Here is a 19012-nt window from a genome sequence, read left to right as displayed (position 1 = left end):
TCACGAGCTGTGAGATCATGACCTGAGCCGAAATCAGACGCTCAACCAACTGAGCCACCCGGGTGCCCCAAGAAAATATTTTCAAATCAAATATCTGATAAGGACCTAGAGTCCAGAATATATAAAGACGTCTTACAACTCAACAATGAAAAGACAAAGAAGCCAATTTAAAAGTGGTCAGTGGACATGAATAGACATTTCTCCAAAGAAAAATACGCAAATGCCCCCAAAGCACATGTTCAACATCATCTGGCAAATGCAAATCATAACCCCAATTAAATGCTATAATTTTAAAAAGTGGGAAATAACAAGTGTTGGCAAGGATATGGAGACTGGTGGGAATGTAAAATGGCCTGGATGCTGTGGAAAACAGATTGGCAGTTCCTCAGAAAGTTAAACACAGAATTCCCACATGACCCAGCAATTCCACTCCTAGGTATATAGCTAAAAGAACTAAAAACAGGTGTTCAAACCAATACTTGTACACAAATGCTCAGAGCAGTACTACTGACAATCACCAAAGAGCGAAAAACATTAACATATCTGCCAATTTATGAGTGGATACACAAAATGTGGTATATCCATGCAAGAAAATAGTAGTTAGCCATAGAAAGGAATGAAGTACTGATACATATTAGAACACGGATGAACCTTGAAAACATGCAAAGTAAAAGAAGCCAGTCATAAAAGGCCATTTATTCTCTCATTCCATTTATAAGAAACATCTGGAATAGGCAACTCCATATAGACTAAAAGCAGATTAGTAGCTGCCAGGGTCTGGGGTGACAGAAGGGTAGTGGGAAATGACTGTGTAATGGATACACGGTTTATTGGGGGGGGAGGGGGCAAAATTAGAATTAAAACAAGCCGAGGGGCACCTGGGTGGCTCAGTTGGTTAAGTAGATAGCAGTGATAGCAGTGATGGTTGTATAACATGGCACATGTACTAAAAGCCACTCAATTATACACTTTAAAATGGTTAAGGGGTGCCTGGGTGGCTCAGTCAGTTAAGCAACAAACTCTTTTTTTTTTTTTAATTTTTTAAATGTTTTTTAAATTTATTTGAGAGAGAGAGAGCCAGAGAGAGAGAGAGAGAGAGAGAGAGAGAGAGAGAGAGAGCAGGGGAGGGGCAGAGAAAGAGAGAGACACAGAATCCAAAGCAGGCTCCAGGCTCTGAGCTGTTAGCACAGAGCCCAATGCGGGGCTCAAACTCACGAACCATGAGATCATGACTCGAGCTGAAGTCGGACACTCAACCAACTGAGCCACCCCGGCGCCCCCAGCAACCAACTCTTCGTTTTGGCTCAAGTCATGATCTCAGGGTTTGAGATCAAGCCCCGTGTTGGGCTCCATGTTGGGTGTGGAGCCTGCTTAAGATTCTTTCTCTCCCTCTAACGCTTGTGCTGTCTCTCTAAATAAACAAAATAATAAAATGGTTAAAATGGTCAATTTTATGTTATGTAATTTTTACCTCAATTAACTTAAAAAAATACATAAAACACACAAAACAGTTTTATATTTCCTTAGGTACATGGATGTACCGTGTCTATAAAGGCATAACTAATTGTCCAGGATACTCTCCAAGCTGGAATTAGTACTAATGCCAAGAAGGATTGCTAAGGGATATTTTAGTTTGAAATATATGAATTAAAAAGAAACTATTTTTAATAGAAAATGTAAACTAGTCTGTGCATGGTATAAATTCTGGAGGAAGAGCTTTGGAGGCAAATTTCATGGGAAATCCACTTTCCACCTTACCTGTTTCTGCATTATTTGAAATGTTAGCAACATATGTACCATTTTATAATCAGATCAAGAAATCAAGCAAGGAAGAGAAGAGAGCCGGAAGCTGGGGAGCGGAGGGGACTGATGAAATAGAGACCAAGGCTCGAGGTCTGTAATCTTACCTCTCGGCCCCATCTGCTGCCACTTTGTGAATACCTATAAAAGCATGAACATAAAAGGGGCCAGCAGGTTCTCCCAGAGACTTCTAAGAAGGAGACAAAGCCAAGGTATTCTGGCAACAACACACCTAGGCCAGAGTGGGGTAGGGGAGAGACTCACAAGGAATAGTGGGATCTGACACCCTGATCATGGCAACCTGGCCCAGATGGACTGAGCCTCCGAACACTGGCCATGCCCACAGCCTGTGGATCCCTTCTGCAAAATCTGGTGGACTGGACTGGGAGTGGATAGATGCCTGATGCCAGGACCAACAGCTGAGTGCAGGGATGGAGGCCTTTAAGACACTGATATCAGCTCTCTGCTCACCCAGATTGACAGTTATTAAAGGAAGCAACAGAGTCTGCTCCAGAGGACTTTTCACATGATGCAAAGAGCTTGTGTGGCTGACAAGAGGGACAGAACCTCTGAGACACCCCAACGGCCAATGCCATGGCCATGAGAATGAGCGTTCACACAAGGTCTCAAATACACATAAACAGGAGCCACAGACAGTGCATAGCCCAACAGGCAGCGGATGCCTAGCAAACCCTCATGCAGAAAAATGAATGCTAACACGCATGCTAAAGCCAGAGCCACAATGGCCTTCCAGATCCCAAAGGACGCCCGGCATCTCTGCATCACCTGCGTCCGCACTTCCAGTCCCAACCCTGAATCCTGGAATCGCAGCTTTCTGTGAGCTCCCAGGAGACCTGGCTGCACAATTGCATTCTTACACACGGCAGGGCAGATCCAGGTTTTGTGGGGCCTGAGGCTTATATAATTTGGAAGGCCTACTTTAAGAAAAAGAATACAAAATTACAGGCTTGAAATTGGCAAGTGAATAATGAAGGACAAATAAAGAAATGACAACAAATTGTAAATTCTCAAAAGTTGGCAAATACCAAAGCATAGCATCATGTATATATTAGCTCACCTTCCCACCTCTATCATGCTTTTCCTACATCTTTTCGCAGCATAACCTTTGATTACTTCTGAATATGATGATTTTGTAATATCATTTTTGATAGAAACTTATTTATTATAGATACTCAGGATGCCATGAAGTAAAGTATGATTTCTCATGCTGACTTACACACTGTTTGTTCTGAGTAGCTCTGCTAGTTGCTGCACTGAAATCACAGGAATTCTGATCAATTCCCTTTCACAAAATTCACACCAAAATAAGAGAAAAGTATGGCATGTTTATAATGGTCTCATTGCATTAGCAGGTATATTCCCAACAAGACAGAACCTCAGTTTTAAGCGGGCATCAGTGAGAACAGAATCTTCCAGTTACGGTTTTACATGTCTAATAAGAGGAAGAACTTTCTACAGAGCAGCTTTTATCTCCATACTTTTCAAACCTCCGTTTTCCTCCCCTGCCCACCTACTTCTGGTGCCTGGTGCTGTAGGGCATGTTCATATCACCGTAGCAGCATGTGTCGCTGCATCTTCTTACCATGACACAGTAACTGGTGAGAGCCTTCCTGGAAGCCATTTCTAGTGGAATGGTTGGCAAGGATGTATCTATTCCCCACGGTGACTGTGAACGACATAAATCTGTCTCATTTAACCCATACTAAGTACGCATATCCCAGCTGTTTCTCCTTAGTCATGTCCCAAAAAGGGCTGCAGCCATTCCAACACCACCCAGTAGAAGAGTGACAGAGGTGGTCAGACAGGGGGAGACAGAGGCCCTCTTCAACTGTCTTGCTTTCACAAATTTTACATGAAAGCATACTAGCCTGTGAATGCACTGTTTGGAGGCCCTCCCACGGGCTCTGACACTTAAGCTTCTGGAAATCCAAACTGGCTAGGAGTATTCCTAAGTAAAACCCCTTACTTGAAGGAAAGCTGCATGAGTCTCTTATTGCTGCCGCCAACAGGAACAGAAATAAGTGACTGGAAAGTGTAGAAAGACCAAGACTTAAGAGGCTAGTTGGGTCTGCGAAATATACTGCAAGCAAGAGATAACGGCCGACCTCCAAAATGATGGGAATTAACAAATGAGGGGACTGGTCAATCCGGAAGGAGGCACGAATAAAAGGAGAGAGGAGAGAGATGTGGCAAAAATGTGGATGGACAGGACCTGATGAGGGAGGAGACCTGTGTGCAGGTGGGCGGAGTCTAACGGGAGGGGGGGGGTGACTAACAGTTGAGGGCGGGGCTAAAGACTAGGGTGGCCTGATAAATGAGTGGACTCTGAAGACCAGGGCCATGGACACACAAAATGTGAGTAACACCCACACGGAAAGGGTCTGCCTGACAGATAATAAGCAGTGACTACTGATGAGTGGGGAACTGGAAATAAGATGAATGGGCCTGGAAATGGGAGGGCAGGGCCAGCTGTGCCAGGCCCCCTTTCTACCCAGCACCACAGATGGGGACAGAAATGGGAGGGTACCCCAATGAGCATCTCCGTGTTCTTCCCTCCCCTGATCAGTTAGAGAACGCAGCTGTAAAGATTCAGTCATGGTGGCGTGGCAACATGGTGCGCCGGACGTTACTACACACAGCACTCAGGGCCTGGGTCATCCAGTGCTGGTGGAGGTCGATGCAGGCCAAGATGCTGGAGCAGAGACGGCGCCTGGCACTAAGACTCTACACCTGCCAGGAGTGGGCAGTGGTGAAAGTGCAGGCACAGGTTCGGATGTGGCAGGCTCGCAGACGATTTCTTCAGGCACGCCAAGCGGCTTGCATCATCCAGTCTCACTGGCGCTGGCATACCAGTCAAACCCGGGGTCTGATCCGGGGCCGCTATGAGGTCAAAGCCAGCCGGCTGGAACTTGACATCGAAATTCTCTTGACCTAGGGCACTAGTAGAGCCAAGGAGACTGGATCTCTCTTCCAATAAAGACACTTAACTGAGCATACTCTTGCTCTTTGGAAATTAGAAGCCATAAAAGAGGGATCAGCCCATCCCAGGGTACCCCACTCTAGGCCCTTACTCTTAATGCAAATCTGACCCATCCTGTACCCAGAAGAGACCCCAGGACCCAGGACAGGCTCTGACACCTCAGCCAGCCTGACCCCAGCTCTCTCCACAAGCAGGGTTAGGCATTGGGCTTTATTTTTCTGCAGCCCCTCCCCAGGCATCTCCATTCAAGATAGGACACCAGAGAGTCAGGCTGCAGCCAGAGCCAGCTGGGAAGACCAGGATTCCACAGGCCTATGCTAGGCAGGGTCCTCAGGGCCAGTGCAGTGTTTGACAGGGAGCCAGGAAGACAGGGCACCCAGCTGAGCAACAGCAGGACAGGAGATGTGCCTCACTGGGGGATAGTCAGCCAGAGCTAGTCTCTGGGGAAGACCAGGACAGGAGCCCAGGAGCAGCAGCTGTGCCTGCCGCTTCCACCACCAGGGGTTGAGAGACAAGGTTTCCCTCCCCTCTGCTGGCCACTTCCTGGGAAAACCAGGCACTGTGGGGGAAGGGAGAGAGAGCCCAGGGAGGTATGGCTGAGGAAACAAGCATAGGGAGTCCAAGGGTAGGCAAGGACTGTCCCTATGCCACTGGAAGTCATTGGTTTAGGGATATGACCTCTAAATCTTACCACATCTTCAGAAGCAGCTCTTCTGGCCTCCCCCCAAGATCCACTGTATTTGCCCCAACCCTCCCACAGACGGTCACGCCCCCTGCAGGGCCTGTCTCAGGAGCTGATGGCCTGTGCTGGCTGAATTTCTTGCTAACTCTCAGCACCCAGGCTCAGCCCTCTGTCTCTGTCTCTCACAGCCTCTGCCTGGATGCTCAAGGTCCCTCAGATATTTGTCTCTGAACCTGCCTCCCAGAAGCCTGAGGCTCATGACCCTCCCCAGGTGTCTGCAATGGGTGGCCTTGCCTGAGGGGTGGGAGGAAGTGTACAGAAATCAGAGGTCCTCAGGGGCCTTGCATCTGGGTAAGGCTTCCCCTCTCCTCAGGGGTGTGCGTGCGTGCGTGTGGGGCTCACAGGAGGGTGTTTCCAGAACAGCTATGGCAGAGACGGGGATTCAGGGATCAGTCTGACACCCATTGCCTCCAGTAGCTGCAGGTGGCAGTGATGCAGCCATAGCTTGCTCTTCCAAAGGAACCCCTCCAGGAGCTCTGGACACAGCTCTCATCTGCCCGCCTCGCTGGCGTGAGAGGCAGGAGACTCGCTAGGTCTGCATGCTGAATATGGCAGAATTCTGCATGACTTTCCCTGTAGGCACCACCCCTGCAGCGAGAGATGGTTAAAACCCAGGCTGGCAAGGCTTTACATCTCTGATTCTCAACCTATGTTTCATTGGAATCCCCTAGGACACAAAACATACCAATGCCTGGGCATATCCAGAGATCCTACTTTTACTGGTCCGTGGAGAGGCCTGGACATTGGAATTCAATGTGCAACCATGATTTGAAAACCGCTGAGTTAAGCCTTTCCCAGCTCAGGTAATATAGCCCACTAGGCCCATGTGGTCCTACCTGGGGATGGTGATGCAGAAGTCCAAACTGCTCGCCAGGCTCAAGGTAATTAAGGCTTTCCACTCTGCGATGAGCTAAGAATGCAAAGTAAAACAGGGATTCAGAGGGAGAGCTCCTTTGGTGGAAAATTCTTGGAAGCAAGAAAACACAGGTAGCTGGGGCTGGGATGGGGAGAGGCTGTTGGGGGGAAAATATGTGGGGCCTCTTATCCCCAGAGACAGGACCCCAGGAATATGGCACCATTCCTGTGTGAGCAATGGAGACTCAGGGACCAGCCCAAGAAGGCCAAGCTTCATCCAAGGTCTAAACTACCACCTTGGGTGTCCCTCTAATGGCCGGGGGTCTTGAGAACCGGAGGTGTCTGGACCTGTGGGTGTTGGGCAACAGACAGCCTGAGGCAGAAGAAATCAATGAGACATAGGATGGGATTCCACAGAGAGGATCTCCTTTAGCAGCCAGGTCTGTGGCTAGAGTCGGCCTGGATTGGTGGAGACACCCAGAGCTCCTCAGCAGAGGTGAGGCTGTAGGTGGGGCTTTCCGAGTCAAACCTCTCAAACCCTCACAGAACATCACAGAACTTCCCTTCTCTTCCCCATCATCATTGAGAATTGAGCTGGAGAAGGAACTCTCCCTGAGAATACACCGAAACACTAGAAGTAGGGATGGGTGGGGGAGGGGGAGACGCTTGCAGCCTTGGGGCAGGAGTGGTCCTGAGCACACTCTGGGGGACTTTGTATCTCCATTCTTGCTCTTTCCCCAAGTGACATTGTGTCCCCAAGAGATATTGCCCTAGGCCTGATCAACAAAGAAATATACTGACCTTCAGACTGGCCCAGCATACTAGGCCCCTAAGAAGATAGTTCAGCAAGTAAGGGCCCATCTCCTACTGGTCCCTTGCAGCTCTGAAAAAGGATTCCCAGGTGGCATTTCATTCTTGCTCCCAGGATGCTCACCCCATGCTCTCAAGCCCCTCACCTGATACATCTCCAATTTCAGTTCTGATTCCACCATTCAGGGCCTCCATCCTGCCTTGTCTTCTGCTTCTCTCTGTCCCACATGGCAAACCCAAAATGAGATGGCGCTGTGCAATTACAAGATTTGCAGTACAGATACAGTAATTAAGATAGTGCAGTATTGTTGAAAGAATAGATCAATGGAACAGAAGAGAGAGCCCAGAAATAGACTCACACAAATATAGTCAACTGAACTTTGAAAATGGAGCAAAGACAATCCAATGGAAAGGTTTTTTTCAATGAATGATGTTAAAAAACAACATCCACATGCAAAAAAGGTGAAGCTAGACACAGACCTTACACTTTTTACAAAATTAACTCAAAATGGATCACAGAAGTATAATACTCCGAGAGCCGTGAAAGAATTGATAAGCTGGACCTCATTAAAATAAAAGCTTCTGTTCTGCAAAAGACAGTGGTTATGAGAAAAGAAACCACAAACTGGAAGAAAATGTTTGCAAAAGACAGTTGATATAGATTTGTTATCTAAAATGTACAAATAACCCTGAAAACTTAATAATAAGAAAATGAACAACTCATTAAAAATGAAGAAAAGACCAAGCAGGCACTTCACCAGAAAAGAGGTACGGATGGCAAACTAGCATATGAAAAGATATTCGACATACATTATTAAAGAATTGAAAATTAAAACAATAATGAAATAACCCTACACATCTATGAGGAAGTCAAAAATCCAAAACACTGACAACACCAAATGCTGGCTAAGATGTGGAGCAACAGGAATGCTTATTCAATGCTGGTGGGAATGCTAAATGGCACAGCCACTCTGGAGGACAGTTTGATGGTTTAATACAGAACCAAACATAGGCTCCCTGTATGATCCAGCAATTCAGCTTCTTTGTATTTACTCAAGTGAGTTGAACACTTATGTCTACACAAAAATCTGCATATGAATGTTTACAGCAGTTGTATTCACAATTGTCAAAAGTTGAAGGCAACCAAGAAGACTTTCCAATGGGTAACTGATAAACTTACTGCGGTACATCCATACCACAATGGAATATTTAGTGATAAAAAGAAACAAGCTGTCAAGCCACAGAAAGACATGGAGGAATTTTGAACTTAAATCTGAAAAGGTAACATATTGCATGATTCCAACTATATGACATCCTGGAAAAGGCAAACTATGGAGACAGTAAATGGTTGGCAGGTGTCTGGTGGAGGGAATGAGGGATGAACAGGTGAAACCATAGGAGCATTTTATTCTGTATACTATAAATGCAGATACATGAAATTATGTATTTGTCAAAAACCAGAGAACTACAAAACACAAAGTGAGCTCTGATGTAAACCATGGGCTTTAGTTAATAATAATGCAGCAATACTGGTTTGTCAATTGTAATAAATGTACCACGCTAATACAAGATGTTAATAATAAGCTAAACTGTGTGCAGCAGGATGAGGAGCAGGGAGCCCATGGGACTTCTATTTTCTGCTCAATTTTTCCATAAACCTAAAACTGCTTTAAAATGAAAGGCTGTTAATATAAAAAATAAAAGGCATAATGACTAGAACAAAAGTACTAAAGCTGTCTGCATTTGTAAACAGCTTGATTGTGTACATAGAAAGTCATTAAGTATCTACTTGAACACCTACTTGAATATGTGAGTTTAGTACAGTCATGGGATATAATGTCAATATACAAAAATCAATTGTCCAAAGAAGATATATAAATGGCCAACAAGCACATGAAAAGATGTGCAGCATCACTAATCATTAGGGAAATGCAAACCAAAACCATGATAAGATATCACTTTGTATCCATTAGGATATGAAGGCTTTTCTGAAAAAAACCAACAAACAAAAAAACCCAAAATAGCAAGTGTTGGCAAGGATGTGGAGAAATTGAAAAGTTTGTGCACTGCTGGTAGGAATGCAAAACGGTACAGCTATTGTAGAAAATTGTATGGCAATTCTCAAAATATTAAAAATGGAATTACCATATGACCCAGCAAGTCCAGTTCTGGGTATACACCCAAAAGAAGTGAAAGGAGAAATTCAACAGATAGTACGGCCCATGGTTATAGCAACATATTCACAATAACCAAAAGGTGGAAGCAACCCAAGTGTCCATTGATAGATGAATGCATAAACAAAATTAGCACATATGGAATGTTATTCTGCCCTCAAAAAGAAGGAAACATCAACATATTTATAATATGAATGAATCCTGAGGACATAATGCTAAATGAAATAAGCCAGTCACAAAAAACAAATACTATTATGATTCCTCTTATATGAAACTTCAAGAGTAGCCAAATTCATAGAGACAGAAAGTAGAATGGTGTTTGCCAGGGGGAGGGGGAGGAGGGAATGGGAAATTAATGTTTAATGGATAGAGTCATGTGGAGAAGATGAAAAAGATGGATGGTGGTGATGGTTACACAACAGCATGAATGTATTTAATTCCATAGAAACATTCTCTTAAAAATAGTTAAAAGGGCAAATTTTATGTCATGTATATTTTACCACAGTAAAAAAATAAATTATAACTAACAAAAAACTGGAAAATGGAATTAAACTTAAATAAGCATTTCCAATAGCATCAAAAAAAAATCAAATGCCTAAGAAACATAAATAGAAGATTTCCATGCTGAAAACTACACAACATTGCTGAGAGAAATTAAAGAAGACTGAAATAAATGAAAAAATATGCCATATTCATGAATTGAGTGACAATATTGCTAAGATTACAGTTTCCCACAAATTGATCTATATATTCAATACAATCCCAAACAAAATTCCAGAAGATTGTTTTTGTGCAACTTAAAAGGCTGATTCTAAAACCTATGTTGAAAAGCAAAGGACCTAGAACAGCCAAGACAGTCTTGAAAAAAATCAAATAAAATTGAAGAGCTTACCTCACCTGACCTCAAGCTTTACTAGAAAGCTACAGTAATTAAGACAATGTGGTGTTTATTAAGATAAATAGATCAATGAAACAAAATAGAATCTGGAAAGAGTCTCACCCATTTGTGGTCAACTAGTATGATCTAAGTCCTAAATGTAAAAGCTAAAAATAAAGTTTCTAGGAAACAAAAAAAAAAGGAATGTAGTGATATCCATGAAAATGACACAGTGGATGGCTCCTAGGCCCATTCCTCCATAGAAACATCAAAAAGTCAAACAAAAACTATCAAAACCAACTTTGTCAGAACTCTACAAAACAGTCAAAAGTTTACAGCAACCAAATGAATGCTGATTAAAGAAAAAGGCAATTTAAAAACAGTAGGAAGACTTTGTGGAATTTTTACTTGCCATTGTCCCATCCCTCCTCTTCAGAATGAGGGCTGTCTTGCAGATGGCAGCCCATCCCAGTGTGGGACCTGGTTACTGATTCCAGAGCAGAGCAGACCATAGAATCATGTTTGCTGGTCTAATCTGTCTGGGTGTTACCTGAAGGACTAATGCAAGGCACCTGCCTTCGGTTTGCCAATCTCAGAGCTCATTTGGGGTGGAAAAGCAGTAAGCGTTCCTGGAACAATGTAAGGCAAATGAACAACCTCAGCTGTTTGGGGGAAAAGATTATATATTAGGCACGCAACAGAGTACTAAAAGCCTCATGGGAAAATCTGGGTGTAGTTTCCTTCAGAAATTAAGGCATTCAAAGTGCCTATGTGTACTGGGAAATTAAAAAAGCCATGTTCATGACCAGGGCAAGACTTATGCTCAGAAGACACCTGCAAAGACCTAAATCTTTCATCCCTGTCTCATCCCTAAGCTGTTTGGAAGCAAAGACTAAGGCAGATGGCCAGGCTAAATGGCCTGGCTAAGTGTTGAGGGAGTGTCCCAGTGCAGAATCAACTTGCAAAAAGTAGAAGAGTTCTTTTTTCTTCTCTCTCTTGGAATTCAAGAAATTTTCCAATAAATCACTAGCTGAACACAGGTAAAGGAAGACAGACTTCAGAGACCACACATTAAAAAGAACATAGACGGGGCGCCTGGGTGGCTCAGTCGGTTGGGCGTCCAACTTCAGCTCGGGTCATGATCTCACAGTTCGTGAGTTCGAGCCCCGCATCGGGCTCTGTGCTGACAGCTCAGAGCCTGGAGCCTGTTTCAGATTCTGTGTCTCCCTCTCTCTCTGACCCTCCCCCATTCATGCTCTGTCTCTCTCTGTCTCAAAAATGAATAAACGTAAAAAAAAAAAAAAAAAATTAAAAATATAAAAAAAAATAAATAAATAAATAAAAAGAACATAGACTTGGGGAGCTTGGGTGGCTAAGTCGGTTGAGCATCCAACTTTGGCTCAGGTCATGATCATATGGTTCATGGGTTCAAGCCCCATGTTGGGTTCACTGCTGTCAGCATGGAGCCCACTTTGGATCCTCTGTCCTCTTCTCTCTTTGCCCCTACTCCATACACATGCATGCACACACACACACTCTCTCTCCCAAAAATACATAAACATTTAAAAAAGAACACAGACTTAATAATTTAGAAAAGTCACTAACCAAACAACCATAGCCCACAACAAGCCACAAAAACACAACTTGGGAAGAGAGAAGATTCTGACTTCCAGAGTTGCCACATTATAATCAAAATGTCCAGTTTTCAACAAAAAGTTACAAAACATGTGAAGAAACAGGAAAGTATGACACATTCACAGGAGAAATGACCAGAAATTGTCCCTGAGGAAGCACAGACATTGAGTCTACCAGAAAAAGAATCTAAATCAACAGTCCTACATATTCTCAAAAAGTTACAGGATATCAGGGACAAAGAGTTAAAGGAAACTGGGACAACAATGTATGAACAAATAGAGAATATTGATAAAGAAAAATAAATTATAAAAAGGAACCAAATAGAAAATCTAGAGTTGAAATGTACATACAGTAACCAAAATGAAAACTACTAAAAGGTAGTTTTCAGCAGATTTCAGCAGGCAGAAGAAAGAATCAGTGAACTTGAAGACAGGACAATCCAGTCTGAGGAGAATAAATAAAAGAAGAATGAAGAAAGGGGAACAGAGCTTAGGAGAGTGAGACACCATCAAAAGTACTAAAATATGCATAATGGGAATCCCAGATTAAGAGGACAGAGAGTAAGGGGCAGACAGAATATGTGAAGACACAGTGCCTGAAAACGTCTCACATTTAATAAAATACAATAATCTAAATATCCTAAAAGTTCAATGAACTCCAAGAAGGATAAACATAAAGAAACCCACACTGAGGCACTTTATAATTAAATTGTCTAAGGCCAATGACAAAAAGAGAATCTTAACATTAGCCAAAGAAAAATTCATCATGCATAAGAGACTTAGTAAAATTAATGGATTTCTCATTAGAAATCAGGGAGATGAGAAGGGAGTGGGATATTTTTAAAAAGCCCCTAAGAGACTTTAGATTCAAAGACAGAAAGGTTGAAAGTAAAAGGATGAGGGGTGCTTGGGTGGCTCAGTTGGTTAAGCGTCTGACTTCGGCTCAAGTCATGATCTCACAGTTTGTGAGTTCAAGCCCTACGTCAGGCTCTGTGCTGACAGCTTACTCAGAGCCTGAAGGCTGCTCTGGATTCTGTCTCCCTTTCTCTCTGCCCCTCCCCCGCTCACACTGTGTCTCTGTCTCTCTCAAAAATAAACAAGCATTAAAAAAAAAAAGAAAGTAAAAGGATGGAAAGACAGATTCCATGCAAACAGTAAACAAAAGAGCTGTAATGGCTGTACTATTACTATTTTAAAAATTTTTTTTTTTTCAACATTTTTTTTTATTTATTTTTGGGACAGAGAGAGACAGAGCATGAACGGGGGAGGGTCAGAGAGAGAGGGAGACACAGAATCGGAAACAGGCTCCAGGCTCCGAGCCATCAGCCCAGAGCCTGACGCGGGGCTCGAACTCACGGACCGCGAGATCGTGACCTGGCTGAAGTCGGACGCTTAACCGACTGCGCCACCCAGGCGCCCCTGTACTATTACTATTTTAAAAAGAGAGATCTCGGGGTGCCTGGGTAACTCAGTCAGTTAAGCGTCCAATTTCGGCTCAGGCTGTTGCATTGGACTCTGTGCTAACAGCTCAGAGCCTGGGGCCTGCTTCAAATTCTGTGTCTCTTTTTCTCTATGGCCCTTCCCCACTTGTGCTCTCTCTCTCTCAAAAATAAATAAAAACAATTTAAAAAATGAAAAAAAAAAAAAAAGAGAAAGATCTCAAACAGAAAGGGGACAAAAATGTCAACCAGCAATACTATATTCAGCAAAACTGTCCTTCAAGAATGAGGTAAAAATAAAGACTGTCCCAGACCAACAAAATCTGAGGGAGTTTTTCACCATTAGACATGCCTTATGAGAAGTACCAACAAGAGTTCTTTAAGTTGAAATGAAAAGACATTAAACAGGAACATGAAAGCATATGAAAGTATAAATCTTACTAGTAAAGGTAAGTATAAAGACAAATACAGAATACTGTCATACTGTAATGGTAATGTAATGGTAATGTAAATCACTTTTAACACTGGTGTAAAAAGTAAAGTACAGAAGTATTAAGAATAACTATAAACGGGCGCCTGGGTGACTCAGTCAGTTAGGTGTCTGACTTCAGCTCAAGGCATGATCTCACAGTTCGTGGGTTCGAGCCCTGAATCAGGCTCTGTGCTGGCAGCTCAGAGCCTGGAGCCTACTTCAGATTCTGTGTCTCCCTCTCTCTCTGCACCTCCCCCACTCACACTCTGTCTCTCTCTCAAGGACAAATTTTTTAAAAAAAATTTTTTAAAGAATAACTATAAGCAAAGTTGTTAATGAAAGCACAAATTTTTAAAAAAGTAAAATCTGGGGCACCTGGGTGGTTCAGTCGGTTAAGCGGCAGACTTGGGCTCAGGTCATGATCTCACAGTTTGTGGGTTTGAGCCCTGCGTTGGGCTCTGTGCTGACAGCTCAGAGCCTGGAACCTGCTTCAGATTCTGTGTCTCCCTCTCTCTCTGCCCCTTCCCTGCTCACATGCGCATGCGCGCTCTCTCTCTCAAAAATAAACATTAAAAAAAAATTTTTTTTAAGGTAAAATCTGACATCAATAACAAAACATGTGTGTGGGGGGGATAACATGTAGAGTTTTTATATATGATTAAAGTTAAGTTGTTACAGCTTAAAATAGACTGACATACCTATAAATTGTTTGATGTAAACCTCACAGTAAGCACAAAGGAAATAACCCAAAGTAGGTACACAAAAGATAAAGAGAAAAGAATCAAAGCATATCACGACAAAAAAATCCCTTCAAATCACAATAAAGACAAGAGAGTAAGATAGGAATAAGAGAGCTACCCAAAAGACATAAAACAATTAACAAAATGGCAAGAGTAAGTCCTTACCTATCAATAATTACTTCAAATATAAATAGACTAAACAATCCAATCAAAAGACATATCGTGGATGAATGGATTTACACTTGATCTTCGCCAAAAGGCCAAGAAGCATGGGTGAATGGATTTAAAAACAAAGCCGGGGCACCTGGGTGGGTTAATTGCTGAGCATCCAACTCTTGATTTTGGCTCAGGTCATTATCTTAAGGTTCAGTTAGTGAGTTTGAGCCTTGTGTCAGGTTCCACACTGACAGAGCAGAGCCTGCTTGGGATTCTCTCTCTCCCTCTCTCTCTGCCCCTAACCCCCTCAAAATAAACAAATTAATTTAAAAAAAAAAGGAAATCCTTTAAAAAAATAAGAAAAAAAAAAAAACAACAACAAACAACATGCTGTCTACAAGTCACCTTAGATTTAAGGACACACATAGGCTACACATGAAGGGATAGAGGAAGATATTACATGCAAATGGGAACCAAGAGAGTAGCAAAGAAGGTTATTGTATAATGATTAAAGGGTCAATGCAACAAGAATATATAACAGCTTGAAATATGCGTACACTCAACATCAAAGCACCTAAGTATACACAGCCAATGCTGGCAGATATAAATGGAGAAATACACACCAATACAATAAAATAGTAGGAGATTTTAATACCCCACTCTCAGTAATGGATAAATCATCCAGACAGAAAATCAATAAGGAAACAGAATTGAACAACACTATAGACCAAATGGCTCTAACAGGCCTATGTAAAACATTCCCCCCAACAGCAGCAGCATATTCATTTTTCTCAAGGGCACATTTTTTTCTCCAGGATAGATCATATGCTAGGTCACAAAACAAATCTTAATAAACTTAAGAAGAGTGAAGTCATTCCAAGTATCTTTTCTAATCACAATGCAATGAAAATAGAAATCAATAACAGAAAGAAAAGGGGGAAATTCACTAATACATAGAAATTAAACAACAAACTCTTAGCCGTTGAGCCAAAGAAGAAATAGAAAAGGAAATTAGAAAATATATTCATAAACAAAAGTGAAAATACCTTATACCAAAACTTGTAAGATGTAGCAAAAGCAGTTGTACAAAGGAAATTTATAGCAACAAATGTCTATCTAAAATAGAAGATTTCAGGGGCCCCTGCCTGGCTCAGTGGGTACAGTATCTGACTTTTTTTTAATTTTTTTTTTTTCAACGTTTTTTATTTATTTTTGGGACAGAGAGAGACAGAGCATGAACAGGGGAGGGGCAGAGAGAGAGGGAGACACAGAATCGGAAACAGGCTCCAGGCTCCGAGCCATCAGCCCAGAGCCTGACGCGGGGCTCGAACTCACAGACCGCGAGATCGTGACCTGGCTGAAGTCGGACGCTTAACCGACTGCGCCACCCAGGCGCCCCAGTATCTGACTTTTGATCTCACAGTTGTGAGTTCAAGCCCCACACTGGGCACGGAGCCTACTTAAAAAATAAAAATAAATAAGTAAATAAAAATAGGAGATTTCAAACAACCTAACTTTATACCGCAAAGAACTAGAAAAAGAACAAACTAAACCCCAAATCGGTAGAAAGAAAAAAATAAAGCAGAAATAAATGAAACAGAGAATACAAAAACAATTTAAACATTGATAAAATTAAGGGTTGATGGACTAAGAAAAAGAGAGAAGATTCAAATAAATAAAATTGTGAGTAAAAAAGGAAACTTTACAATTGATGCTACAGAAATAAAAAGAATCATAAGGGACTATTATGAAAAACTATATGCCAACAAACTGGGAAATGCAGCAGAAGTCAAAAAATTCCTAGAAACACATCATCTATCAAGACTGAATCAACAAACAGAAAGCCTGGACAGACCAATAACAAAAAGGAAGGCTAAAGCTGCAATCAAAACACTCCCAACAACAGAAGACATGAATACACATTTTTCCAAAGAAGACATCTAGATGGCTAACAGACACATGAAAAGATGCTCAACATCACTCATCATCAGGGAAATACAAATAAAAACCACAATGAGATACCACCTCACACCTGTCAGAATGGCTAAAATTAACAACACAGGAAACAAGTGTTGGCAAGGATGTGGAGAAAGGGAAACCCTCTTGCACTGTTGGTAGGAATGCAAACTGGTGCAGCCACTCTGGAAAACAATATGGAGGTTCCTCAAAAAGTTAAAAATATAACTATCTTAGATCTAGCAATTACACTACTAGGTATTTACCCAAAGGACACAAAAATACAGATTCAAAGGTGTACATGGATCCTGATGTTTGTAGCAGCATTATCAAAAATAGCTGATCTATGGAAAGAGCCCAAATGTCCACTGACTAATAAATGGATAAAGAATAAGTGGCATATATGCAATCGAATATTAGCCATCAAAATGAATGAAATCTTGCCATTTGCGATGATGTGGGTGGAGCTAGAATGTATTATGCTAAGTGAAATAAGTCAGTCAGAGAAAAACAATACCATATGATTTCACTCATATGTGCAATTTAAGAAACAAAACAGATGAACATACAGAATGGGGGACAAAAAAGAGGGAAACAAACTGTAAGAGACTCTTTTTTTTTTTTAAAAATTTTTTTTTTTTTTCAACGTTTTTTAATTTATTTTTGGGACAGAGAGAGACAGAGCATGAATGGGGGAGGGGCAGAGAGAGAGGGAGACACAGAATCGGAAACAGGCTCCAGGCTCCGAGCCATCGGCCCAGAGCCTGACGCGGGGCTCGAACTCACGGACCGCGAGATCGTGACCTGGCTGAAGTCGGAGGCTTAACCGACTGCGCCACCCAGGCGCCCCTGTAAGAGACTCTTATGGATGGAGAACAAGCTAAGGGCTGATGGAGAGAGATGGGTGGGGTATGGGATACATGGGTGATGGGTATTAAGGAGGGCACCTGTTCTGATGAGCCCGGGTGTTGTATGTAAGTGATGAACCACTGAATTCTACTCTTAAAACCAATACTGCACTGTATGTTAACTAACTAGAATTTAAATAAAATTTTGAAAAAAAAAAAACCCACTCTCAACAAATAAAAGTCTAGGACCAGATAGCTTCATGGGTGAATTCTACCAAACATTTAAAGAAAAATTAAAAACAGTCCCCAAACTCTTACAAATTAGAAGAAGAGAGAACACTTCAAATTCATTTTATGAGGCCAATACTACCCTGATACAAAAGTCAAAAACACTACAAGAAAAGAAAACTTCAGGCCAATATTCTTGATGAATATAGATGCAAAATCCCTCAAGAAAATACTAGCAAACCAAATTTATTAGCTCATTAAAAGGATCATACAAAGTGACCAAGTAGGATTTATCCCTAGAATACAAAGATCCCAGGGACCTGGGGGCTCAATCGGTTAAGCATGTGACTTGATTTTGGCTCAAGTCATGATCCCAGGGTCATGGGATCGAGCCCCATGTCAGGCCCCCCGCTGTGAAGCCTATTTAAGATACACTCTCTCTTTCTGCTGCCCCTCTCCTCCACTCCCATTCTCTCTCTCTCTCAAATAAAAAAACAAAACAAACAAAAAGATCCCAACAAACGCAAATGAATCAGTGTGAGATGCCACATTAACAGAACGAAGGATAAAAATCACATGATCATCTCAAGATGCAGAAGAACATTTGACAAAACTCAACACCCTTTTGTGATTGAAACAAAACCACAACTCTCAACAAATTAGGTATCGAAGGAACTTACGTCAGGGGTACGCAGACGGCTCAGTCAGTTAAGCAACCTACGCTCAGGTTCATGAGTTCAAGCCCTGCATGGGCTTCTCTATCTCTCTCTCTCTCTGTCCCTCCTCCATTCTTTCTCAAACATAAATAAACATTAAAAAAAAAAAAAGACGTTTATTTAGAAGGAACATAATAAAGGACATTTACGAAAAGCCCAAAGTTAATAGCATACTCAGTGGTGAAATCATACTCAGTGGTGAAAAGGTGAAAGTTTTTTCTCTAAGATTTGGAGGAAGGAATGGGTGTCCACTCTTATCTCTTCTATTCAACATAGTACCAGAAGTCTTACTCAGAGCAATTAAGCAAGAAAAATTTTAAAAACTCTAAATCCAAAAGAAAAAAGTAAAATGATCTGTTTGCAGATGTCATGATCTCATATGTTAAAAACCCTAAAGATTACACACACACACACACGCACACACACACACACACACACACACACAAAACCTGTTAGACCTAAACACTTTCAGTAAAGTTTCAGGATGCAAAATCAACAAACAAACAAAACTCAGGTGTATTTCTTTGTTTTTTTAAATTTTTTTAATGTTTACTTTTGAGAGAG

At 41.9% G+C, this 19012-nt stretch overlaps 2 protein-coding genes across 2 annotated transcripts in view; one reads left to right on the top strand and one right to left on the bottom strand.

Annotated features, from left to right (window-relative positions):
• Positions 1 to 7429, bottom strand: part of LOC132678600 (IQ domain-containing protein F5-like) — a 32248-nt gene extending 24819 nt beyond the window's left edge. The window contains exons 1-2 of the mRNA XM_060631156.3: positions 7355 to 7429; positions 6380 to 6453 (exon numbers count right to left, since the gene is read on the bottom strand). Coding sequence (XP_060487139.2) covers positions 6380 to 6453; positions 7355 to 7403 — 123 coding nt within the window. The 5' untranslated portion in view covers positions 7404 to 7429. The remainder of the gene's footprint in view (positions 1 to 6379; positions 6454 to 7354) is intronic.
• IQCF6 (IQ motif containing F6) lies at positions 4075 to 4813 on the top strand. The gene is made up of 2 exons (XM_060631161.1): positions 4075 to 4176; positions 4388 to 4813. The coding sequence occupies exons 1-2, from the start codon at positions 4162 to 4164 to the stop codon at positions 4754 to 4756; spliced, it is 384 nt and encodes a 127-aa protein (XP_060487144.1). The 5' UTR covers positions 4075 to 4161; the 3' UTR covers positions 4757 to 4813.
• Positions 7430 to 19012: the final 11583 nt, after the last annotated feature.

Source organism: Panthera onca, chromosome A2, assembly GCF_046562875.1.
Source record: "Panthera onca isolate mPanOnc1 chromosome A2, mPanOnc1 haplotype 2, whole genome shotgun sequence".
Taxonomy (NCBI): Eukaryota; Metazoa; Chordata; class Mammalia; order Carnivora; family Felidae; genus Panthera; species Panthera onca.
This window is presented reverse-complemented; position numbering and strand designations above follow the sequence as displayed.